At 36.3% G+C, this 24,605-nt stretch overlaps 1 protein-coding gene across 10 annotated transcripts in view; it reads right to left on the bottom strand.

The window, feature by feature from the left end:
- LOC113446154 (uncharacterized) overlaps positions 1 to 24,605 on the bottom strand; it is a 51,965-nt gene that overhangs the window by 1,080 nt on the left and 26,280 nt on the right. For 5 of the 10 annotated variants that reach the window (XM_087929526.1, XM_087929529.1, XM_087929527.1 and 2 more), the window contains 13 exons: positions 16,623 to 16,745; positions 15,711 to 15,854; positions 15,392 to 15,538; positions 15,076 to 15,219; positions 14,757 to 14,903; positions 11,935 to 12,081; positions 11,627 to 11,770; positions 11,121 to 11,225; positions 10,133 to 10,602; positions 9,498 to 9,649; positions 8,463 to 8,518; positions 3,316 to 3,423; positions 992 to 1,120 (listed from right to left, as the gene is read on the bottom strand). In XM_087929526.1, coding sequence (XP_087785652.1) covers positions 992 to 1,120; positions 3,316 to 3,423; positions 8,463 to 8,518; positions 9,498 to 9,649; positions 10,133 to 10,602; positions 11,121 to 11,225; positions 11,627 to 11,770; positions 11,935 to 12,081; positions 14,757 to 14,903; positions 15,076 to 15,219; positions 15,392 to 15,538; positions 15,711 to 15,854; positions 16,623 to 16,745 — 2,016 coding nt within the window. Of the gene's footprint in view, positions 1 to 991; positions 1,121 to 3,315; positions 3,424 to 8,462; positions 8,519 to 9,497; positions 9,650 to 10,132; positions 10,603 to 11,120; positions 11,226 to 11,626; positions 11,771 to 11,934; positions 12,082 to 14,756; positions 14,904 to 15,075; positions 15,220 to 15,391; positions 15,539 to 15,710; positions 15,855 to 16,622; positions 16,746 to 24,292; positions 24,575 to 24,605 lie in introns of all 10 variants that reach the window. The other 5 variants (XM_087929521.1, XM_087929522.1, XM_087929523.1 and 2 more) reach the window with 4 other exon arrangements.

Here is a 24,605-nt window from a genome sequence, read left to right as displayed (position 1 = left end):
AAAGGGAAAGACCAAGTTCCATCAGGCCAATGAACAAGCAATGTATTTTTAAGACCATACTACTGAATACTCCAACTATAATTATTGGGGCTGTGGCCATGATCAGAAGAGCATAAAGCGGGGGGGGGGGGATACCCAATAATATATGAACATAAATATGTATCTTTTTTAAACAAATCAAAGTAGAGAATGTACAAAACATCCATATGTGTAATTTTTGTCCTTGTTTTTTCCTGGAATAAACTGGCTATGGCATGCATGTGGATAGTAGCAGTATTATTTCAAATGATTACAATACACATGAGTGCTGAACCACAATGAATTCAGTAATGCTTCCCTTGTGTCACAGCCCTATCCACATTTGGAACATCACTGAGCTCAACTATGTATGTAACACTGAGAATGTATGCTGATTGGGCAGAGAAGATACATTCTTTGAAACAAAGACTCAACTAGGTACTGAAAAGCAAAGTTTTTCCTTTAAAGTAGGGGTGAGGGGCAAAGCTGGGCCTTCTGAAAATCTCTTCTAGCAGCCACAGTTCATGGCCAATTGTGGAATTTTGATGGTTATTGTTCAGCTACTTCTAGATAAGGCAGGTGTATCGAGTAAGAAAGATGACCTTGAGTGAAACATGCAATATTACTTGCATGATTTTCATCAGGGTCATCTTCCTCATACTCATGATAAACAAACCACGAATTCTCAAATTCTAATTTATAAATTAAGATTTGGGGTTCATAACGTGTGCTTATGTTCCCTGATTCTGTAGTTCTTGATTATAGTGTCAGCTACAAATGGCTTGAAAATAAATAAACGAATGCAAAGAAGCCCAATCCTTAAGCAGGCAGATGAAATGTACAAACTAAGTCCTCTGACTCTAAAACTAGTTTTCTGAGGTGGTCTTCTTTCTTTCCTCTCTCCCATTTCTTTTTGTTATCTTCATCAGTCATGTTTGGGAGCCAGTGGGAAAGAAGCTCAGCTTCTCCTTACCTGTTCAAGCTCTTCTTTTCTTGCCAGCACTGCTGCAGATCGGTCCTTAGGAGTCCAGGATGGGACTGAAGTTTCTTCTTCAGCATTAAGGTGGCAAGGAGAGCTTGTCCTCTTCTTTTTGGTTGATGACTGTATCAATAAATTTCACAAGGAGATAGGTATTTAACAAGGCTAACAACAGCCTCCCCAATTTAAAGAAACTCCTGCTGCAAAGCACTGCGTAAAAATAGACTGTATAAAATATTCACATTTTGAATACTTAGGAAAAAGGAGGTCTATAATAAGGAGGTCTATAATAATATGAGGGTTCCTTCAGACCAACAATCAAACAAACAAAACGCCAATCAAAAAACTGCCAAACAGCCATCAGTAAACAGCCTAACCACAAAGAATCCCTAAAACCACCCCACCCACACAGACAGGCAAGACACCAGAGTATAAATTGACGGCAAACAGCACTCCTTACTAGCTCTGATGATACTACCTAGTTAGGGTAATGAAACATCTGCAAGAAAACAAGATCAGGGAGTACTAAGGACCCCTCATTTCAACTCTGACCTACAAATATTCTCCTTTATTGATATAATAATTTTGCTGCAAACTAGACCTAACTTTCCAGTACAGGTAGTCCTCAAATTATGACTGTAATGAAGCCTGCCCATTAGGGTTGAAAGGCATGTGAGACTCCAAAGTTTCAGCTAAAAAAACTGACAGGGTATATTGTGAACAATTCCAGGATTTATTGACTTTTGCACAAAAGACGGCACTTAATCCCCTTCTGGGTAGAGGCACCAAGGAAATTAAACAGACAATTTTACATATTTTTATACACACAAAGACCCACCACCTCTCACCTTCTCTGCTGCCCCATTGGCTAAAATTGTTGAAATTAATATTGGATGATTCTAGGATGATTTTTAAAATTATGCCTGGGTTCACAATCTAGCCATAGTGACATGCTTAACAATTAATAATTTAGTTACTATTAGTTCAGCAGTTGCTACATCCTGCTCTGTTTACACTAACTGGATTCTCTTCTGGGTCAGCATGACAACTATCCTCAAATAGACTACTGCTTAAACTTCTGTTGAATGGATTTTATGTCATCAGCACAACTGTCTGTGTTAATATTTCACTGGGTTTTTTAAGGTTATACAGAAGAGAAACATATAGAAAAGAAATATGTTGATACTTTTACATTTTTCTTTTACAGGAATAATTATTTCTTCTTTTTTACTTCTCACAGGCAGGACAAACATTGAATGAACTGCCTCAAGTAATGACCAGCCATCTCCGCTCTTTCCAATGCATTTGTTAAATGAACAGACAGTTCTTTAAGTGCAGCACGGGGTGCCTGGGGGTGGGGTCGGGGTGGAGATATCCTTGAAGGCCTAGTGCAGGCTCAAACCCACTTGCCTCAGGTCTCCCAAGGCTTCCCCCCATCTCAAGATACCCCATGTTCTGCTTTCCATCTCTCAAGTAGCTGTCACACATGCCCACCGAACAACTGTTTTGCCAGCAAGAAACAATGGGGAAGGAAAACACTGGGCTCCCCTGCCTTTCTTGACTCTGCCACAGCCCTTTGTCCTGCCAAGTTGCCCCTGCCTTTCTGGTGCAAAAAAACCAAAAAACAGTTCCCTAACCTTTGAGAGCTTGCTGCGGGCTGGAAAAACAAAGCTCAAATCTTTCTGAGCTTCATTTCTCCAGCCCAGCACAAGAATTCTGTTCCATGCATGGAGGAGAAATCCTTTTGTGGATGGCAGCAGCTTGCAATCTACCCTGCTGGCTTCCCCACTGACTTTCTAGGGAATTCAATAGAGAAGATTGTTCAATGGAGATCACATGATTGTGGGGTGCTTGACAGTCGACTATAAGTGTGAATGGTTGCCAAGCACCCAGATCGCAATCATGTGACCTGAGGGAGGGAGCAGCACAATGTTTTATGAGAACTGGAAATGCTTTATGGACTGAAAAGATCCTTTCTGAGCTGTTTTAGCTTTGAATAATCGTTAAATGACCAGTTAGTTGTAAGTCAAGGACCTGTAGTGCAAGAAACTAGATGTAAAATAAAGGGAATTTTTGGATGTTAACTTTCATTGACAATTGTGCAAATGAACTAATTTGTGTCAGTTGCATGATGAGAATGATGTACAACACTTAAATCTCATCATTCCTGTGATGACGTTATGACATGTGACAACATTCTTCTTTACTCCCCACAGATATCTATGCATACATATGAATGTTCACACAACCAAAAACATGTATATAATTAAGATATGGCTTATTTCACATAGCATACGGAAATATGTATTATAAATTACCTTCAAAGGCTTTCTTCCAGTCCTTGATTTTGCTCTTTTTCTTTTCTTTTCAACTACCGGTATCTTAGGTGCCACCACTTGTCTGCTCCCTCTTATTTCCTTTTTATTCTACAGGCCCAGAAGGAGAAAAGATTGTGTCAGGATCTGAAAGGGAAGTACTGAGAAAATGCCAGAAAGCTACATGGTTGTTTTTTTTAAATGGAGCAGTGTATTTTCCACCAACATTTATTGCCCAGTAAAGATAAGTAAATAAAATTTAACAGATATTTAGCTGTATTATAAAATTTAGATATCCCTGGTTAAACTATATGCTTCAGATAAAGGTTTTGGAATAGACTTCACAGTCCCCAGATTTGAATATTACTGCAACTTGTGGGCAGATTTCAAACATGCAGCAGACATAAGGCATATTTCTGAGCTAGAAGAGTTTCTTTGTTCTGTTAAGAAAAAGTAGATTTTTTAAAAAGGCACAAAAAATGAAGATAAGCATAAACATTTCAAAGGAAGAACAAAACGACATTTAACTGGTTGTAAGAAATGTTTAGAAACTAATACTTCTCCCAAAAAAGATGTTATAAAGGGTGTTTAGACTTTTGTGCCTACATTCTCTCTTTTCTAAACAATTGCACATAAATAGCAAGTTTGCATGTAGCTAAGCAGAAAAATATCATGTTAACTACAGTATGCACCATATGGAAATTAGCCAGCATATGTTCACCTACAGATTTACTGAAATGACCAATTTCACCCAGTTATTTGCATTTAAGCATAAGGAATATGTGAAGAAAGGCAGCTAGGTTCCTGTGGCTAGAAATTCTAGGAGTTGCAACACTACTAAAGTACACATTATTCACCCTGTTGTCCCAATCCAATACTCATGTGTCTTTGAGCACACCAAAGTGGGATTTATAAACTAGACTTTATTCTGCAGAAGAAAGATCACAAAGAGATCATTCTTAAACTTTGTACATCCTCTCAATGCCCACTGCTGGATTTTATACAGCATCTACTCCAATTTACAGCATATTTCATGTCACAGGGCCACAAAATGTTTTTTGTGTCCTAACACCAACACCTCAGCTTTTCTACATACATATAATGCAATACAGGTTATCCAAAACATGCAATGGGTCATTTATCAATGGTTCAAAGTTATGATGGACTCTGTCAAAGTTAATTGCAATCTCGTTTCAAAGTTGTGGCAGCTGTAGTGCTCTCATGGTTGTTCAACCTTATGACTGACTGCAAAGCTCCTGCAGCATGTCCCCCATCTACTCCTGTTAGGTATAACATTGGTCACCTAACTAGTTTGGGTAAGATAAAATAATATATAAGCTATGATTCTTAGTTTAGAGTATGTGTTACTTTAAATGCAAAGCATGTATTTTGGGTGTGGTGTGAAAACACCATAAGAGGCAGCTTGAGACGCTGATGAGAAGCTGACATTCCCTGCTGCTTTGCTGACAATTACTGGAGTTGCAAACGGAAGAGAGGAGTTTCTGAGTTTGTTGCATATCTCTTTTTACTGCGAAGAGATAAATTACCGGACTGTTATTTTGTAAGTGTACTGACCATTTCTGACATTGGAATTTTGCAACTTGATAATCCCTGGACGGACTGAAATAAGTGTATGACATATGGACTGTTTTTGACTATGCTTTAATTCTTGCTGGAATAAAACTACTTTAATTGGCACTGTATCTGCTTTTACTGAGTGTAAGCTACACAACACTTATCTCACATATTTTGCCTGCCTGCCTGACTGCCCTGCAGAAACTGCCTATCTGCATGCACCATTGCAGCACACTATATACCTAAAGAAACCTGTAGGGATTAAGGATGATAAAACTAATAATGACTGTTGGAAACTTAAAAAGAGTCTCTATGGATTAAAACAATCTGGTTATGAATGGAACCAATATATTGTTAAGGAGTTAAACAATATAGGGTTTAAAGCAGGTTTAGCTGATCCATGTTTATTCAAAAGAGAGAAAAATGGAATAGTGTCATTATTATTGTTGTTTACAGATGATATTGCATTAATTACAAAAACTAATAATGAAGCTACTGAAATAATATCATTATTAGGAAAGAGGATAAAATTAAAGCAATTAGGAGAGATAAAACAGTATCTCGGATTGACAATAAATAAAACCAATAGTGGCTATAAGATATCTCAAGAAGATAAGATTTATCAATTACTAAAAACATATAAGATGGAACTTTGTAAACCAGCAAAAACTCCAATGAGTCAGGAATTTTGCCGGACTGATGTTCAGAGTTCAAAATTCGATAAGACTATCTATCAGTCGTTAATTGGTAGTCTATCATACATTAGTAATTGGTCAAGGCCAGATATTGCCTATAGCATTAATCAGTTGGCTCGTTTCAACGCTGAACCCAATGAACGACATTGGCAAGCAGCAAAACGTATCTTAAGATATCTTAAAAGGACAATGCACTATGCATTGTATTTGGAGCCAAAAGATGATTTGATTTTAAGTGCATATGCTGATGCAAGTTTTGCAACAGATATAAACACTAGGAAATCAACTTCAGGAATGGCTATAATATTAGGAAAAGCATTAATTGGTTGGAGGTCAATTAGACAGCAACACATAAGTATGTCCACAATGGATGCAGAATTTTCATGTCTATCTTTATTATGTACTGATTTAATTCTGTATAAACAGTTGTTGTTAGATATGGGATTAACTGTTAATGATTCCATTGTAGTGTATGAGGACAATCAAGCAGCCATACAGTTGGCTACAAATATTGCTGTAAAAACGAGATCTAAGCATACAGATCTTAGATATCTGAATGTAAGACAATCTGTAAAAGATGATTTAATAAGATTGGAATATTGTATGACTGAGCAAAATATTGCTGATCAGTTCACGAAAGCCCAAGGTGCAGTGAAACACAAAGAGAGTTGTGATGACTATGGGTTAAGATTGTAAATAGCTATATATATTATTATATTACCCAAAAGGGGAGAATGTTAGGTATAACATTGGTCACCTAACTAGTTTGGGTAAGATAAAATAATATATAAGCTATGATTCTTAGTTTAGAGTATGTGTTACTTTAAATGCAAAGCATGTATTTTGGGTGTGGTGTGAAAACACCATAAGAGGCAGCTTGAGACGCTGATGAGAAGCTGACATTCCCTGCTGCTTTGCTGACAATTACTGGAGTTGCAAACGGAAGAGAGGAGTTTCTGAGTTTGTTGCATATCTCTTTTTACTGCGAAGAGATAAATTACCGGACTGTTATTTTGTAAGTGTACTGACCATTTCTGACATTGGAATTTTGCAACTTGATAATCCCTGGACGGACTGAAATAAGTGTATGACATATGGACTGTTTTTGACTATGCTTTAATTCTTGCTGGAATAAAACTACTTTAATTGGCACTGTATCTGCTTTTACTGAGTGTAAGCTACACAACACTTATCTCACATATTTTGCCTGCCTGCCTGACTGCCCTGCAGATTCTTGCTAGGGGTATATCCCTAACAACTCCCCATCCATCCCATCCAGCTTGGTCCCCATTGTCACTGGGCCTGCTTTGCCATGCCAACAGGTCCCACACACATTCCTCCCTGTTTCCATCACCAATTGCTCATTTATCTTTTCACACTCACCTTTTTCTGGAAGCTCTGCAGATTGCACTGGGAATGAGAGTAAGCTGCCCCATCCCTTGATATCCCTAGACAGCATGTCTGTGGTCCAGAACCAACTTTAACAACTTGCATATTTGTTTAATGTTGCATTAGGGAGAGCAGGGATGGGGATCATTAAACGAGGTGGTTCATTTAATGGCCATCACCTCCACACCTTAATGGGCAGGCTCCATTATTGCTGTAAATCAAAGACTATCTGTATTCAGCAAAACTATTCCTAACATGTACATAAGGCTAACCACATTTCTACACATTCCATAACTTCTTCCAGTGAGTGTCCATTTGTGGGATCCATTTTTAGCTCTAATATATGCAAACCTTTCCTATTTGTGCCTTATGCCTTGTCTCATACTACATTTGGGGTTACATTTTCACAAGCTAAGCACTTATGCCTTATTCTAAAATTCAAGTTTTGTTGAATTTTTATTGAGGATTTTTATTGAACTTTGGGCCCTCTCTACCAGTGCTATAATAATTTACATGGCCAATTGTATGGATGTGGACAAAAATTTATATACACAAAAAAACAAAAAAATTACAAAAAAAATTATATAGACTTTGGGATCATGTAATTGTCATAATATGCGAATGAAGAATGAATAGACATTTATAGCGAGTGGTTGTAAGCAACCAATTGCCACTGGCAGACTAAACAGCACTTGTACAGTACAGATACTGTACAAATCCTACAGCTGCACAGCAGAATAACTCTGCCCTGTTTGTTAATTAAACAAACTATAGTTGCAACAATGCAGTCCAAAGACATCTGGATAGCATTGGGACGCAGGTTATTCCACTGGGAGATATTCTTAGTTAATAACAGCAAACTAAAACGATATTAAGCCTAGTGTTTATCTATACTAATTATAAGTACATAATAGATAATTAAGTATCCAATTTCCTAGAATGATTTTTATGGTGAGTTAATTTCCTGAAAGATTAAATGAACAATTTACAAACATAAGGAATAAATGTAGAAAAAAGTCAACAAACATACTTAATATTAAATGTATTACTAATAATACAATAGACACATGAAAATTGGTAATAGGACTTAAATGCCAAAAGACAAATCAAAATATAAACAATATATGTGATTGTTATCAAATAAGTTTCCAGGAGATTCCTGAATGTAGACTACTAAATTGATAATGAAATATTAATTGCTGCCTAGTAGCTTTCTCCTATATCAGGAGGCAAACCAGAATATACCAGCTTTGCCTCTCCTAGGGGAAAGAGAGAAGAAAATGAGAAAAATTGGGCTGGATACCCAAGAAATAATATAATCTCTATGTTAATTCCTAAGGAAGACAGTCTGAACTTCCTTTCATTGTAATGGAAGAAGTGGGAATATAACTTTCATCTTTGCATCATCTCTTCGGGTATGATACAATTTACTAGTTTCTCTTCACCCTCATTTAGCATGGTCAGAAGCAGGATAAAATCATATTCTCTTACCACAATGGACTTCTCTGGAGAAAGGTGGTATGGCGTTCCATAGACATTTCCTATTTCTGTGAAATAAAAACAAATTTATTATTAAACAGATTATTATTTTCTTCATAGAGATGCTTGGTTTTCTATTCCAAAGACTAAAACAATACAAATGCAAACAATGAAGGAGAAAACAATTTCAGAATGATGATGATGATAATAATAATAATAATAATAATAATAATAATAATAATAATAATAATAATAATAATAATAATAATAATAATAATAATAATATACTGGTATAGAACTAGGTTGGTCTAATGGTTAAGGCACTGGGCTAGAAAACAGGAGACTGTGAATTCAAATCCCACCTTAGCCATGAAAGTCAGTTGGGTGACTTTGGGTCAGTCATTCTCTCTCAGCCCAACTCAACTCACAGGGTTGTTGTTGTGGGGAAAATAAGAGGAGGAAGTTGTGTTGGATATATTCACCACCTTGAGTTATTTATAAAAATTATAAAGGCATGGTATAAGTTAAATTAAATTAAATTGTATATCCTTCCAAATAATTTTGGAAATCTCTATCCAAAAAGATATTCAAGAGGGCCCAACTATTAGCTTTGTTCTTAATTTAGGAAACATTCTTTTCCAAAATATAATCATATTCTCATGGAAGGAAGTATAAAAAGTTTACTCAATCTATTGAATTCATTACAAGATATAGTTATTCCTGCCAACATTGAAAGGCACTTCAATAAACTCATGGCACATGCCTTTCGGTTTGCTTGATAATTTTTGGGCTTCCCATAGGCATCTTATTGGCCACTTCCATTAAGTGAATACTAAGCTCCACCATAGTTTTCCTTCTGGAAATCACATTATCCAGAAAAACGCATTCAATTATAACCTCTGGTTGAAGCTTAAGAGAAAAAGCTAAGTCGCAATAATTTGTTAAGTAACTATCCTAAAGGTACTAAAACTCAGTCCTTTGAAGAACAGAATAGGTCACATTCTGAGCTATTTCTGACATAAATCCTCAGGAATTTGCTATTGTTACCTTTGGAAACATTGAGGTGTTCTATTTTGCAAGTTAAGTAAGAAGGAGAGCAACATCTATGCCACAAACTCTCTCGGGATGGACTGCAGCTCTGTTGACAATGGTAATTACAATGGCAGCAACAACTTCTTCCAGACTTTTTCTCTTTCCACCTGAAGGGAGACAAGGACTCACTTGAGTGGCAGAAACCTTCTGCCTCAATTCAACGTCAGGAATCTGACTCAACTAATATATCACACTTAAAATTCAAAGTACTGATTAAGAATGTAAGATTAAGTCTTACTCTCACAAATTAAAATGTACATATGCATTGGTTAAAGACATATGCCACCTGAATGAAGTACTAATAGCTCAATTGAGAGGTCAAAATGCAGTGAAGATGCAGCAATGAAGTAAAAGAAAGAAAAAAAGTCTGAGGGCAAAGCTAGTGCTTATGTGGAAATGTCTGTACCTCAGTCTGATGTCCATTAGAACATTCTTTATGAGCTGAGTATATCCACCTATTATTTCCTTTTTATTATGATAATTTCTGTTTTTTCATGGTCCTTTTCTTAATTTGTCCTACCTGTGTGGCCCTACTTTTTCTTACTTGCCTGATTCCTTAAAAAATACACACAATTAGCTATCCAAAGTACCTATCCAGCTTCTGAGATTTTGAATTTTCTTTCATTTTTGGAGGAGAACTTGAACTATGCTTTTGCTTGTGCGTTGATTTCACACTATGTTCTTGCATGAGAGAGGTTTTTGGGTTACGGTCCCATTTCTGAGAAGAATGTTCTTGACTGTAAGGAGATTTTGATGTATGCTTTTTTCTTTGAGGAGAGACTTCTTGTTTGTGGGAAGATCCTGAATTACGTTCTCGCCTACAGGATAATTTTGAACTTCTGTCCTGTCTTTCAGTGGACAGCTCTCGCTTGCCAAAAGATCTTGAGCTACACTCTTGCCTGACGTAGGATTTTGGACTTTGACAACATAAGTCTCTTGAGGTCTGATTTGTACTAGAATGCTTGGAATTGATGCTGTGACGAATCCTTGGAGAACAAGACTTGGATTTTACCAGGCTTTCAATATTACGATTTCCATTAGAAGAAATAGAAGTAGACACCTGAAAAGAGAATGAAACCATCTAATAAAAAAATCAAGAGAAATCCATCTTTTTCCAATTTCAAATTCAGAACCACTCATAAAAATTCAAAATGTCATTAATACTAAACTCTAGGCTAAAATGTTAATCTCTCAGCATCCTGGCCTCTGAATGCTACGTTATCTAATTCTACTATATAATTGTGACACATTATGTTTCTCCCCTCCCGCCACCCATACCTCAAGTTTAAGAATGTAAGAATTCTCTCTTTTTCTATTCTGAAACATACTGAGATCATCCTCTAATTTTTCCAAATAACAGACTATGTGAACTATAGGAGTTATATTTATAGCTATATCTATGGGGAACCAAGTTGGAGATGCTTTAAAGTGTCAAAACAGGACTTTGTTTTTCTTGGAAGTAACTTTTTCTCCTCCTCTCTATAACCCTCATTCACTCTTCACTCATATCCTAGTCGTTGTCCACCCACCCCCCCGCCAAACTAACAATTATTTTCATTATGACCAGAATCAACTTACTGAGTCTTTGTAACATTCAGAGACATTGAGATACTGGTCAGCTTGGTTCACATTCCAGGATGGCTCCTGATAATCTTCAGGTGCCCATGCTTTCTGGTTTTCAGCCTGTTGTTGTGGGGAAAATAGGAAGAAGTTGTGTTGGATATGTTCACTGCCTTGAGTTATTTGTATTTGACAGGGTATGAATGAATGATTGAACAAATGAACGAAAAGGAGAACTTTCCCAAGTAAACAAATAGAGATAAATGAAATAAAACACACGGATTAGGACAAAAAAATGGAAGTGGAGGACACACAGAATAATCTTTCACAGCTTGCTGCCTTCCAAATATGTTTAAACTTCAACTTTTCCCAGGGAATTAGCTTTCTTGGGGACTTTCTGACATAAAAGGACCTGAATAACCAATGTTTGTGTAGTCACAATTGGATTGTGGATCTGCCTATATTTCAAAATTGGATCTGCCTATATTTTCAAGGAAAATATATCAAAATATTCCCATTCTTACCAATTCGATAACTTTTCTTCTCATTAGCACAGGTACACAGCGAATATCATTGAGGGTACTTGGAAGGCTGGAAGAATCAAGAGCTGGAGCAACAACATAAGCTTGAGAGTCATCTGTATCATTCTGCTTGGCTGAAGTTTCAGTCTATGACAATTTAAAACAAAATGGAGATTAGAGCATTTTGGGAAGCAGATTTTCAGACATAAGAATAACCAAAATCCCTGTAGTCACAAATAAATTCCAGATTCCAAATTGAACATACTTATATTTCCAAGGAAAATATATACAGAGGGCTTTCCCATTCTTACCAGTCCAGGATCTTTTTCTCTCACTAGCACAAACTCATGGGGAATATCACTGAGGGTACTTGGAAGGCTGGAAGAATCAAGAGCTGGAGCAACAACATAAGCTTGAGAATCGTCTGCATCATTCTGGTGCTTGGCTGAAATTTCAGTCTACGCCAATTTAAAACAAAATGGAGATTAGAACGTTTTGGGAAGCAGATTTTCAGACATAAGAGGAATCGAACAACCAAAATTCCTGTAGTCACAAATAAATTCCAGATTCCAAATGGAACATATTTATATTTCCTTTTTAGTTTTTGCAGTAATTTTTTTATGTTTATATTTTAAAAAACATCTCTTTAGGTGAACAAGTTGGTTCCAGGTTTTTACATTTCAATACAAACATGACCACGATTACATATTCAGCTTTCATATCCAAATTCATATCATATTATTACTTGTTTCATTTTTTTAAATATTCTCATACATTGTTTTACAATATTGTCAATATTCTTCTTCAATTTCTATATATTCATTACTCTCGTTTTATCCAATTCCATTTCATATTATAGCTTATTTCATTTTTCTTTAAATATTCTCATGCCTTATTTTACAATATTATCTATATTCTTATTCAATTTCTATTAGTTACACACATTTTCTTATATCTGTCACATTTGCAAGTTTTATCAAATGCTATTATTCCATTCCTTGTTCGATAATGTTTATGTTAATTCTTATTATCCAAAAGCTTTCCCCTTTTATTGTCAATTCAAGCTTGCCACCCCTTTACCTTATACATTTTCCCCATTTTACTCTCTTTGATCCATTATGAAAATTTATAATATAGACATTTTTAATTACTACATTCTACATTAATAATAGTCCCTTAACTACTATAAATCATATACATATGCATATATCAGGTTCCACATGGTATTTCCTTTACTCTATTACATTCTGTCATATATTTATTCCAAAAAACCTTTACATAACAAATTTACTTTAGCCATTTTAATCCATTCAATTATATTTAAAGGCTAATAGTAGTTTATCAATTTCAATTCACATATTCTCTTTTTACTTTATTCATCACATTATTAAATATTAATTAATATTCTTATAGTAAATTCTCATTTCCATATCTATTTCATGTTAGATTTTTATCTAGTTTATCAATAATTCTTAATGTAATGTCAATTCCAATATTTTCCATTTTTATATCTATATTCATAAATACCACAATACATTTCCATGCAGAATCTTCTTTCCTAATCGTCTACTACCCATCGTCTCTAACCCCCCCGACTATATAATTTCTCCTCATCTTAGCTTGCTTTCTATTTTCTATTGTTTTTTGGTCCTTTCCCTTAATTTCCCTTCTTTTCCCTATTATTTCCCTTAATTTCTTGCTCCAGCTATTTGTTTTGTTCCCCCTCCCTCTTCTGATCTTTCCTCTGTAATTCTCTATTCTGCAATTCCCTCTTCAAGAGTTGTTTCCTCTTCCTTTGTTTAACCTTCCAAGCAATTCCCCCTTTGTTTATCACATCAAACCTTAAAATTTTAATTTTAATTCTTTTTTTATCTTGTCTTAATGTTTGTTGCTCCACTTGTTCTTAAAGGCTGATTTCTTCTTTGCTTAACTCCTCCCCCTGTAGCTCTCTTTTTCTTTTTTGATTTGCATCACCATTTCCAGTTTTTCTAATATAGTACTCCATAGTTCCGAGTTTTCTTTCATCATTTTCTTCACGCTTTGCAATTTTGACCTTATTTATATATATATTCCATTCATTTTGTGCACTTCTTCTTTTCCTTCTTTAATGTTGGTATCCAATCCAATCATCCGGTAGTTTATTTCAATCAGCATCTTTTATATTTAACTCGAACAGTCAATGTCTATAAGTCTTTATTTCTCAGTTCTATTCAATTTGCTTCTTTTCAAGCTCCTTTTCAAAGCCAACAATCAATTCCAGAGTAAAATCTTCATACATCCCTTTACAGTAATGTTTTAACGTTCCACTTTTCTGGATTTTTGTTACAATAAAATCCTTCTTATTTCATTTCAAGCTCTAGTCTTAAATAGACCAAGCACTTTTCAAAAAGTCAATGAAATTTTTCCTTTACCATTAGGTAGTGCTCTTAGTTCAGTTCCACTTTCCACCTTTTATTTTTCACTTTTTCCTTTTTTAAGCTTTTATTAATTTCACTAATTCCAATTATTAGCTATTATTTCTTTTTAATACAGTCAATTCCAGCATTTAAAATACCTATTTAGTGCCAAAATCCAAATAGTTATCCAATTCAATTTCCAAGTCTGTTATAGTTACACGCTTTCCTTGTAAGTTTATTCCACATCCAATTTAATTCTTTTCAAGTCCAAAGTCCAATTTCTTGAATTTCCAATTTTCCTCTCTCTCTTCAGTCACCACTTCTACAGTCTTTAATAATAACTCTTCCCTATAATTCCGGGGTTACCTTTTAATATCCAGATATTTGCCCTGGTCCACACACTGTTCACAGCTTCACCGCTCCAGCCCAACCTTATTTCGCAGACAGCCTTCCGTCTTCAGGGTGGCCATTTTAGACCACTGCTACAGCCCATCTTAGGAGGGAGAGTTCCTAGCTAGGGAGGGGAGATGCAGCTCTTCCCTCGACCTGGCAGGCAGTCTCCCCGTTTTTAACCATCCCTACAAGGTGGCTCTGGCCCCGTTTGCGGCACTCTAATGGGTAGAGCACGAATCAAAGTGGGGCACAATTGCGCACTCTGATCCATCTTTAACGGAAGTGCTACCAGAAGTCAACCAATATTTCCAAGGAAAATATGCAGAAAGCTTTCCCATTCTTACCAGTCCAGTATCTTTTTCCCTCAGTAGCACAGGCTTACAGGGAATATCATTGAGGGTACTTGGAAGACTGGAAAAACCAAGAGCTGGTGCAGCAAGATAAGCTTGAGAACCGTCTGTATCATTCTGGTGCTTGGCTGAAGTTTCGGCCTATGTCAATTTAAAACAAAATGGAGATTAGAACATTTTGGGAAGCAGATTTTCAAACATAAGAGGAATTGAATAACCAAAATTCCTGCAGTCCCAAATACATTCCAGATTTCAAATTGAATTTACTTTTATTTCCAAGGAAAATATATACAAAGATTTTTGCCATTCTTACCAGTCCAGGATCTGTTTCTCTCACTAGCACAGGCTCACAGGGAATATCATTGACGGTACTCAGAAGGCTGGACGAATCAAGAGCTGGAGCAACAACATAAGCTTGAGAGTCATCTGTATCATTCTGCTTGGCTGAAGTTTCAGTCTATGACAATTTAAAACAAAATAGAGATTAGAACATTTTCGGAAGCAGATTTTCAGACACAAGAGGAATCGAATAACCAAAATTCCTATAATCATAAATAAATTCCAGATTCCAAATTGAACATACTTCTAATTCCAAGGAAAATATATACAGAGGGCTTTCCCATTCTTACCAATCCAGTATCTTTTTCTCTCACTTGCACAGACTCACGGGGAATATCATTGAGGGTATTTGGAAGGCTGGAAGAATCAAGAGCTGGAGCAACAACATAAGCTTGAGAATCGTCTGCATCATTCTGGTGCTTGGCTGAAATTTCAGTCTACGCCAATTTAAAACAAAATGGAGATTAGAACATTTTTGGAAGTAGATTTTTAGACATAAATGGAATTGAACAATCAAAATTCCTGTAGTCACACATAAATTCCAGATTCCAAATGGAATGTACTTATATTTCCAAGGAAAATATATAGAAAGATTTTTTCCATACTTACCAATTCATTATCTTTTTCTCTGACCAGCACAGACTCATGGGAAATATCATTGAGGGTGCCTGGAAGGCTGGAAGAATCAAGAGCTGGAGCAACAACATAAGCTTGAGAGTCATCTGTATCATTCTGCTTGGCTGAAGTTTCAGTCTATGACAATTTAAAACAAAATGGAGATTAGAGCATTTTCGGAAGCAGAATGAATAGATCTGTTACTACACAGACCTGGATCATCAGTTTGCTCATTTTGAGGATCATTGTTCAATCCCTTTAAGAATTTTCTTTTTTGTATGTTCTTTCAATTCCTTAATGCTTTCAACCTCAACTACATATCTTTCTTCTCTAGAGTGAAGCATCAAGTTTGGGTGCATTCTGAAGAACGGTTGAAGGATTTATATTTAGCTAATCTACCGGTAGAGAAAAGGACTGGGGGGACATGATAGCAGTATTCCAGTATTTGAGAGGCTTCCACAAAGAAGAGGGGGTCAACCAAAGCATTAGAGGGCAGACAAGAAACAATGGGTGGAAACTAATGAAGGACAGAAGCAACCTGGAATTGAGGAGAAACATTCTAACAATTAAGTGAGAACATTTACCAATGGAACAGCTTAGCTTGCCTTCAGACCTTGTGGGTGCTTCATCACTGGAGGTTTTTAAGAAGAGACTGGACAGACTATTGTCTGAAATGGTTTAGGATGTCCTGCTTGAGCAGGAGGCTGGACTAGAAGACCTCCAAGGTCCCTTCCAGATTTATTCTGATTCAACAAATACAGTATTCATTGGCATAGTTCAAGGGAGATCCCTCACTCAGAAATCTAGCTACAAGTAATGCAGAAACGCTACAGCTGTAGAATGTAATTTCTTATTCATTTTTAAAATTAATATTTATGCAGCAAGAAGAAAACAATAATTTAATACCAGCTCAATTTCTTCTCTTCTCTCACACTGATCATCATTAGCATTCTCTGACAGGAATGATATTTCTACAGCTGTGGTTGAAAAACCATGGCTGGAATCTTGTGCCGACTGGCTGGCTTGCAGCTGCAGGAAAAAGAAAGGTTGAAGTTTGAGAATTGGGATAACATAGGCATTGACCAAATAGAACAGAATAAAATAGAATACTTTATTGGCCAAGTGTGATTGGACACACAAGGAATTTGTCTTGGTGTAACTACTCTCAGTATACATAAAAGAAAAGATACATTCGTCAAGAATCGAGAATCATAAGGTACAACACTTAATGATAGTCATAGAGTACAATAAGCAATCAAATCATACTAGGAAACAGTCAGTATAAATCATAAGAATTACAAGTGACAAAGTTACAGTCATACAGTCGCAAGTGGGAAGGGATGAGTGATAAGAAGTGGTGAGAAGATTAACAGTAATAGAAGTGCAGACTTTGTAAATAGTTGGACAGTGTTGAGGGAATTATTTGTTTAGCAGAGTGATGGCTTTCAGAATAAAACTGTTGTTGTTCTGGTGTGCAGTACTCTATAACGTTGTTTTGAGGGAAGGAGTTGAAACAGCTTAAGTCCGGGATGTGAGGGGTCTGTAAATATTTTCACAGCCCTCTTTTTGACTTGTGCAGTATACAGGTCCTCGATTGAAGACAGGTGGATAGTAATTGTTTTTTCTTCAGTCCTAATTATCCTCTGAAGTCTGTGTCTGTCCTGCTGGGTTGCAGAACCAAACCAGATAGTTGTAGAGGTGCAGATGATAGACTCAATAATTCCTCTGTAGAACTGGATCAGCAGCTCCTGATAGATAGATAGATAGATAGATAGATAGATAGATAGATAGATAGATAGATAGATAGATAGATAGATAGATAGATAGATAGATAGATAGATAGACAGACAGACAGACAGACAGACAGACAGACAGACAGACAGACACAGACAGACAGGAGATTTTTTTTTTTCTATAGAATAAAAAAATATAAAGATTAAAGGTTTATAGATGTTAGGCATTTTTAAAATGTATGTTTAAATAATATAAGAGGATTATTTGAATTTGATAAATCTGATAAAGAATACTAATATTGTGGTAAATTGGATTAATATGAATTATACTGTTCACACATAATATGGATGCATACTTAAAAAAATAGATACCGTGTTTCTCCAACACGCCCACCAATAGGAAGGCCCAGCATGTTTTATAGTCATGAGGTGAAATTAAGTCCCTCCCCCTAAATTTGGGCCTATTTAAACTTATGAAATAGGGGGAAGGGCAGGGGGGGGGAAACTTGCCATTAGGAGTGGCCTTCAGGCAGCCACGCCTCGTCAGCAGCCACTCCTAACGGCCAATCATGACAGAGCATGGAGAGTTCCCTAGCCCTGCCAAGCGCCTTTGCTGCAGACCCGGGTATGGTGCTGGCTGCAGGCTGGGTCATCAGGCGGGCGGCAGCGGCGTGGATGCTGGCCCCAGTGGTGGCAGGGCACTTTACGTTGCAGGAACTTCATCACCTGCCGCTGCTGCTTTCCCTTCTGCCTTCGCCGCAACTTATGCCGCGTTCGGAGTGCTGCCAGTGGGCAAGACACAGAGCCCAGAGTCCCTGCTGGACATCACACCACAGCCAGCAGCGTTTCAGCCACTTCTCAGGTGGGGGATGGTTGATGATTCCTCCCCCCCTCCCAGTAGTTTTAAAAAGGGAATTATCTATCCATTTTGACCTTTGAGCAGAGGCAAAACTTCCAATCCAAACATAATAGAAAGAGAATCATCCTACAGACCCGTAGCACCCCCTTAAATGCATTCCTCATCTTCATCTCCTTGAAGGATAGAAATAGGATGGAAATCCACCTTCTGGATTTCTCCTGGCAAATCCCATGATGATTCCTTTTCTCTTATGTTTGGATTGGAAGGTTTGCCTCTGCTCGAAGGGCAAAATGGATAGATAATTCCCTTTTTAAAACTACTGGGAGGGGGGGAGGAATCATCAACCATCCCCCACCCGAGAAGAGGAAGCTGCCCAGCCAGTCTGTATTCTTAGGGACCTGATGGAGGGAATGAGAATAAAGAAAACTTAAAGAGTGGGGAAAGGTCCATGGGGGGGGAGGTTTCAGTCAGCTGGAGCAAGAGGAGAGAGCCCGACCATACAGGTGACGAGACCATGACCTGTATGTTGGAATTTTTAAGTAATATTGTCTTTTTATCTTCTCCCAGTTCAAAAACAATGCCTCACGAATATGTCTTCTGAAGTACCCCTGTGTTTTAGTTTTAGTTATACCAGAGAAAGGCATGCTATCCCAGCAACAAGTCATGGCCTTCTAAAGTCAATAATCTACTGTTCCTTGGTGTTATCCATTCCTTTACCCACATCAAATTTGTTGCCTGGTAATACAGCTCCCAATTGGGCAAACCCTCCTCTTATTCTTGCATCTTGTAACAGTTTTAATTTTATTCTTGCTTTTTTACCCTGCCAAATATATTTCAACACAATTCTATTTAAATCTTCAAAAAACTCTTTCCCTAATCAAATAGGAATTGTCTGGAATAAATATAAAACTTTAGGCAATATATTCATCTTAATTGTAGATATTCTCCCAATCAATGATAGTTGCAGTTTTTCCCATTTCATCAAATCTGTCACAATCTGCTGTTTGAGTTTAACATAGTTATCTTCCTTCAGTGTGCTACATCTTGGTGTAATATGAATCACTAAATATTTAAAATTTCTTCAAACTCTTTCTCTCGTCTTGCTAACATATTCTTTGTTAATATCTTTGTTTTGTCTTTGTTTATTCTAAAACCTGCTACTTTTCCATATTCTTCTATTTTTTCTATTAATTTGGGTGCTGTTTCTAATGGGTCTTCTAATATAAATACCAGGTCATCTGCAAAAGCTTGCAATTTATACTCCTCCTTTTTAATTTTCATTCCTTTTATTTCTTTTTCTTCTCTGATATTCCGATTCAAGACTTCCAATGTTAACACAAACAGCAGAGGCAACAATGGACAGCCTTGCCTTGTCCCTTTTCTTATATCTGTGGATTCTGTTAATTCTCCATTCATCATCACCTTTGCAGTTGGTTCATGGTATATTGTTTCAATGGTTTGGATAAATTTCTTACCAAAGCCCATTTGTATCAATTGCAGTAAAATAAATTGCCAACTCACATTGTCAAAGGCTTTTTGAGCATCTAGAAACATCAAGGCCATTTGCTTCTCAGGATGAGCTTCATAATATTCCAGAGTATCCAAAATGATTCTCACATTGTCTTTGATTTGTCTCTTTGGCAGAAATCCATTTTGATCAGTATGAATAAAATTATTTAAGTATCTTTTTAGTCTTTCTGACAAAATTGAAGCAAAGATTTTATAGTCTGAGTGCAATAAAGATATAGGTCTATAATTTTTAATTTGCTGTAGGTCTGCACCTTCCTTCGGTATAAGTGTAATGTATGCTTCTGATCATGTTTTTGGTATTCTTTTCTTTAACATAACTTCATTCATAACTTCTAAAAGATGAAAATTAAATATTTCCTGAAAAGTCTTGTAAAATTCTGCTGGCAAACCATCTGGACCTGGTGCTTTCCCAGCATTCTGTTTTTTTAAGACTTCTGTTGATACCATCATTGTTATACTTCCTTCTAACATTGTTTCAATGTTTTTGAGTATCTGAGGTGGGTCCGCTTTCTGAAGATATTGTTTAACTTTTTCTTCTTGAATATTCTCTTGAAAGTACAGTTTTCCATAGTAGTCTTGTATAATTTTTTTCTTCTCATTTCCATAGTAGACCTGTCCTTCTTTATTTATCAATTGAATAATTCTTCTTGCTTCTCTTTCCTTTCTCAGTTTATAAGTTAGCCATCTGCCTGGTTTATTTGCATCTTCAAAGTAATTCTGTTTAGCTTTTTTAATTTTTGTGCTAATTCCTCTTTTTCCATTAGTCCCATTTTATGTTTAATTATATCCATTTTATTTTTAATGTCCTTTTTCGTAGGAACATCTGTAAAGTTTTTTCCAGTCTTTTATAGTCATCCTCTAATGTCTTAAATGTCTTTTTCTGTTTTATGTTTCTTCTCCTAGTATAATCTATTACCAAACCTCTGCTGTAGGCCATCATGTCCCAGACATTCTGTAAAGATGTATCCTCTTTTCTCTTTTCTTTGAAGAAGAAAACAAGTTCTTTTTCTATTTTCTGTTTAAAGTCTTTCTCTTTCAGTATCATATTATTTAAAGTCCATCTGGATCTCCTCTTGTGTCCTTTCCAAATAACTGACACTGGATTATGATCTGCCCAAGTTCTTGTTTCTATTTCAATCTGTCTTACATTAGTCAATAATTCTGCTGACATCCATATCATATCTATTCTAGACCAGGATGTGTGCCTGTTTGAATAAAAAGTATATTGCTTACTTTCAGGATTTCTCTCTCTCCATGCATCTTTTAAATTAAATTCTTCTGTTATGTGAAGGAAGTATTTTGGTAGTATCTTTCTAACTTTCTTTGTTGTTTTCTGTGTTTTATAGTCCAACCGGTCATTAATTATTCCATTAAAATCTCCCATCATACAAATATTAACATAGTCCAATTCAATTATTTTTGTATGTAATTTTCTATAGAATTCTTCTTGTTTATCATTCGGGGCATAAATTGCAATTAAAAGTGTTTTAACGCTGTTATCCATTATTTCCACCATCAAAATCCTTCCATCATCATTTGTGTAAATTAGTTCTGCCAAAATTGTTTCTTTAATATATAATACCACGCTTCTTGTTTAAGATTGTGCCAGTGATGTTATTTCCCTAGTTTTCCTTGTTTTAGTATATATTCGTGTTGTTTTTTAATATGTATCTCTAAGCAGATTATATCAAATTTTAATTTTTTTAAGTTATGAAATACTTTCCTTCTTTTAGTAGCCAAATTAAGTCCATTTATGTTAATCATAATCAATTTTCTTTCATCCATGTTACGCTTTATAAGAGGGTTTTATTGCTCTTATAGATCTCAATTCTCGTTGTTCTCTTGGTTCACCGCCTCCTGCACCTTCTTCTTTTTCTTTTTCAATTACTGCTATATACTCCTCTTGGAACTCAATTAGTGACTCTTCCTTTCTTTCTTCTTCCTCCTTTTCTCTAAAGTATTCTAAGTAGAATAGCTCAGCTTTTCCAACTGTGTCAATTCTGTGTGTTTGTTCCTGCCAAGTGAACAAGAGGCCTTCTGGCATTAGCCATCTGTAGTTTACTCCTCTTTTAGTCAAGAATAAATATTCTCTTCTCATCTCTCTTACTCTTCTTGGTATCTGTTTCAGCACCACAATTTCATCTTTATATTTTAGTGTTTTCTCTCTTGCCACCTGGAGTATCTGTGTCTTAATAATCATCTTAGTAAATCTAATGTGAACTTCTCTTGGTAATTTATTCCTCACTGCATATCTTGTGTAGACACGAAACACTTCATCCATCCCATCCATCATCTTTTCTTTGGTTATTTTCAGCGCTTCTGCCAATATTTCTGCCATTATTTCAGCAAGATTTTCACCTTTTCCTTCTTCTATATCTTGAAAATCTAGATAAAATTCTGATTTGTCTATTTCCCATCCTAGTGGTTCAAATCTGCCCTTCTTGACATCACTCAAACGAATATCACTATCTCCAATTTTCTTATTTCTTTGAATATCTTCTTCTTCAATTTTTTTGAATCTGTCTTCATATTTCATCATCATCTGTTGAATATTTTCCACTTTTTCATCTGCCTTTTCAATTTTTTGCTCAATTTTCTGAATTCCTTGCACAATTATCTATAATGTCACTTCCTTCTCTTTCTCTTTTTCCTGTTGTAATATTGTCTGTATAGATCGTTGTCCTCCAGATGGTGAGGGAGTTGGTATCAAAGAAGCTGGGGCTGTTGTCTTTCCACTCATCTTGTAATGCTTATCTGTAAAGAAAGAGAGAGAAAAAAGAGGAAAAAAAGAGGAAAAAAGAGGAAAAAAGAAAAAAAAAACGAAGGCAAGCAATTGCCACTCCAAAGGAAAAAAGGAAAAAGTAAATCTTCAGGCACTTGTATACCTTAATACAATTAGCTGCAATGGTAGATGTAAAAAGTAAAAAATAAAAAAGGAAAAAAGAAAGAAGAAAAATATTCTATATCTTCCTCTTAATAAACAAAAAGAAAACCAAAATAAAAGGTTTACATTCTAGTTCCTGGTTTAAAAAGTTAAAATCCAATTAAAGAGGAAAAAAAGAGCCCCACTAGTGGGGGGGGGGGAGAGAAAGGGAGGCAAAAGGTAAAAAGCAATTCTAATATAAAACAAGCCTCTGCCACCAAATATCCAAGGCTCTTTGATAAGTCAACTCAGAGTTTTTCAAGGTCACTTCAATCTTCTTTCTTTCAACTTCAACTCCAGCTATCTGTTCAGAAATGAGTACCTGAATAAACAAACTGCCATGCTCATCTCTATCTTTTCCAATACACAGCTCAGAGTCCTTGATTGTAACACAAACTAGTGAAAGAAAAAAGAAACAATGTATCCAAGCCTCTGGGTGGCAATGCTACTTACTTTCCTTCACTTTCACTTCCCCCTCCTCAATCTACAACCAGGAACTAAAAAAAAAAGTAAAGTCTTTCCCCCTTTTTTTGAAGGAGAAAAATAAATCTTGAGTCAAGCAGATGAATCTTAGTCAAAAAGGGATTTTCAAAAGGGTTGTTAAAAAAAGGGACAAAGAAATACAAATAAAGATTAAAAGATTAAAAAGTACCAGTCCAGCTAGCTAAAGGTTAAACAGCTTTGTCAGATTCAAAGTTGCAATAAAAAGGGAAAAAAGAAAAAAAAACTTTCACTTTGACAATTAATCACGCCGCTTAAATTCTTTTTCTCTTCACTTTTAGTCCACTTTAATTTTTTTCAGGGTGTTCTCTCCAAGAAATAATAAGTAAAAGTTCATCTCACCAAACTGACACACTTTCTTTCCAATCTCTTCCATTCCGGAGCTGTCCCAGCTTCAGCAGCTTGGAAGGCTGCACCTCTGCCACTGGCAAAAAGGGCTTTTCCTGGATCAACCAGGGACTTTGCGATGTCCCTGGGATCGACAGGATGTGCCCTCCTCAATCACCGTCTCTACGGGATGGTTTAGGTCTGGTGGGACCGTCCTGCAACGGAGATATCAGTGGAGATCTTGGAGCTTCAAGATCGCACACTGTACCGCTGAGACTCCAGCTCCACCCCCACTGAAATGGAGCTCAGGAGTATGGTTTATCTTTCAATTGTCAGCAGATAGCGCTCCTGTCTCAAATTTTAATGCTGCCTTTTTTTCCAGCAGATGTTAATTACCGTTAGAATCCATTTATTTCAAAACACAGTCAATTATTTAGATGAGCCAGGTCCAGCATTTAAATTAGCCAATAACTAGTTCTAGCGTTTAGAATGCCTTTTCAGAATAACCCCAAGCCAATTCAAAATCCAATATTCAATGCTTTCAAATAAAAACTCTTATTTCTTTCCTATTCCAGTTTTTTCCAGGGCTGAATCAATAGTTCAAAGTGCCCATTAGCCACTAAAACTAATCTTTTGAAAGTCTTTTTTTCCAAGATCATTTCTTTGAGGATAATTTTTAGGCAGAAATCAGGCTTAATCCCACCCAGTCACACACTGTTCCTCTACTCACTCCTGCACTGCCTTTGTTGCTTTGGCTGTTCCAGCTTTGTGGCAGGCATGGTGGCCACTGCTGCTCTTCGCCTTTGGGATAGAGGGCTTTCCCCGGGTCAAGCAGGAGAGTTGTGTCCTTCACCTCCCCTACAGGGTGGTTTTGGCTCCTTACAAAACCCTTCGATGGGGAGAGTTCAGCATGGGATCGCAGATCTGCGATTCCTGCCACTGATGTTGCTGCAATGTCAACTGGAAGTCTGAATGAAAATGATCTCTGACAACAAAGAAAAGTTATGTTACTTATT

The sequence above is a fragment of the Pseudonaja textilis genome, chromosome 3 (assembly GCF_049901715.1).
Source record: "Pseudonaja textilis isolate UNSWEBS1 chromosome 3, rPseTex1.2, whole genome shotgun sequence".
NCBI lineage: Eukaryota > Metazoa > Chordata > Lepidosauria > Squamata > Elapidae > Pseudonaja > Pseudonaja textilis.
This window is presented reverse-complemented; position numbering and strand designations above follow the sequence as displayed.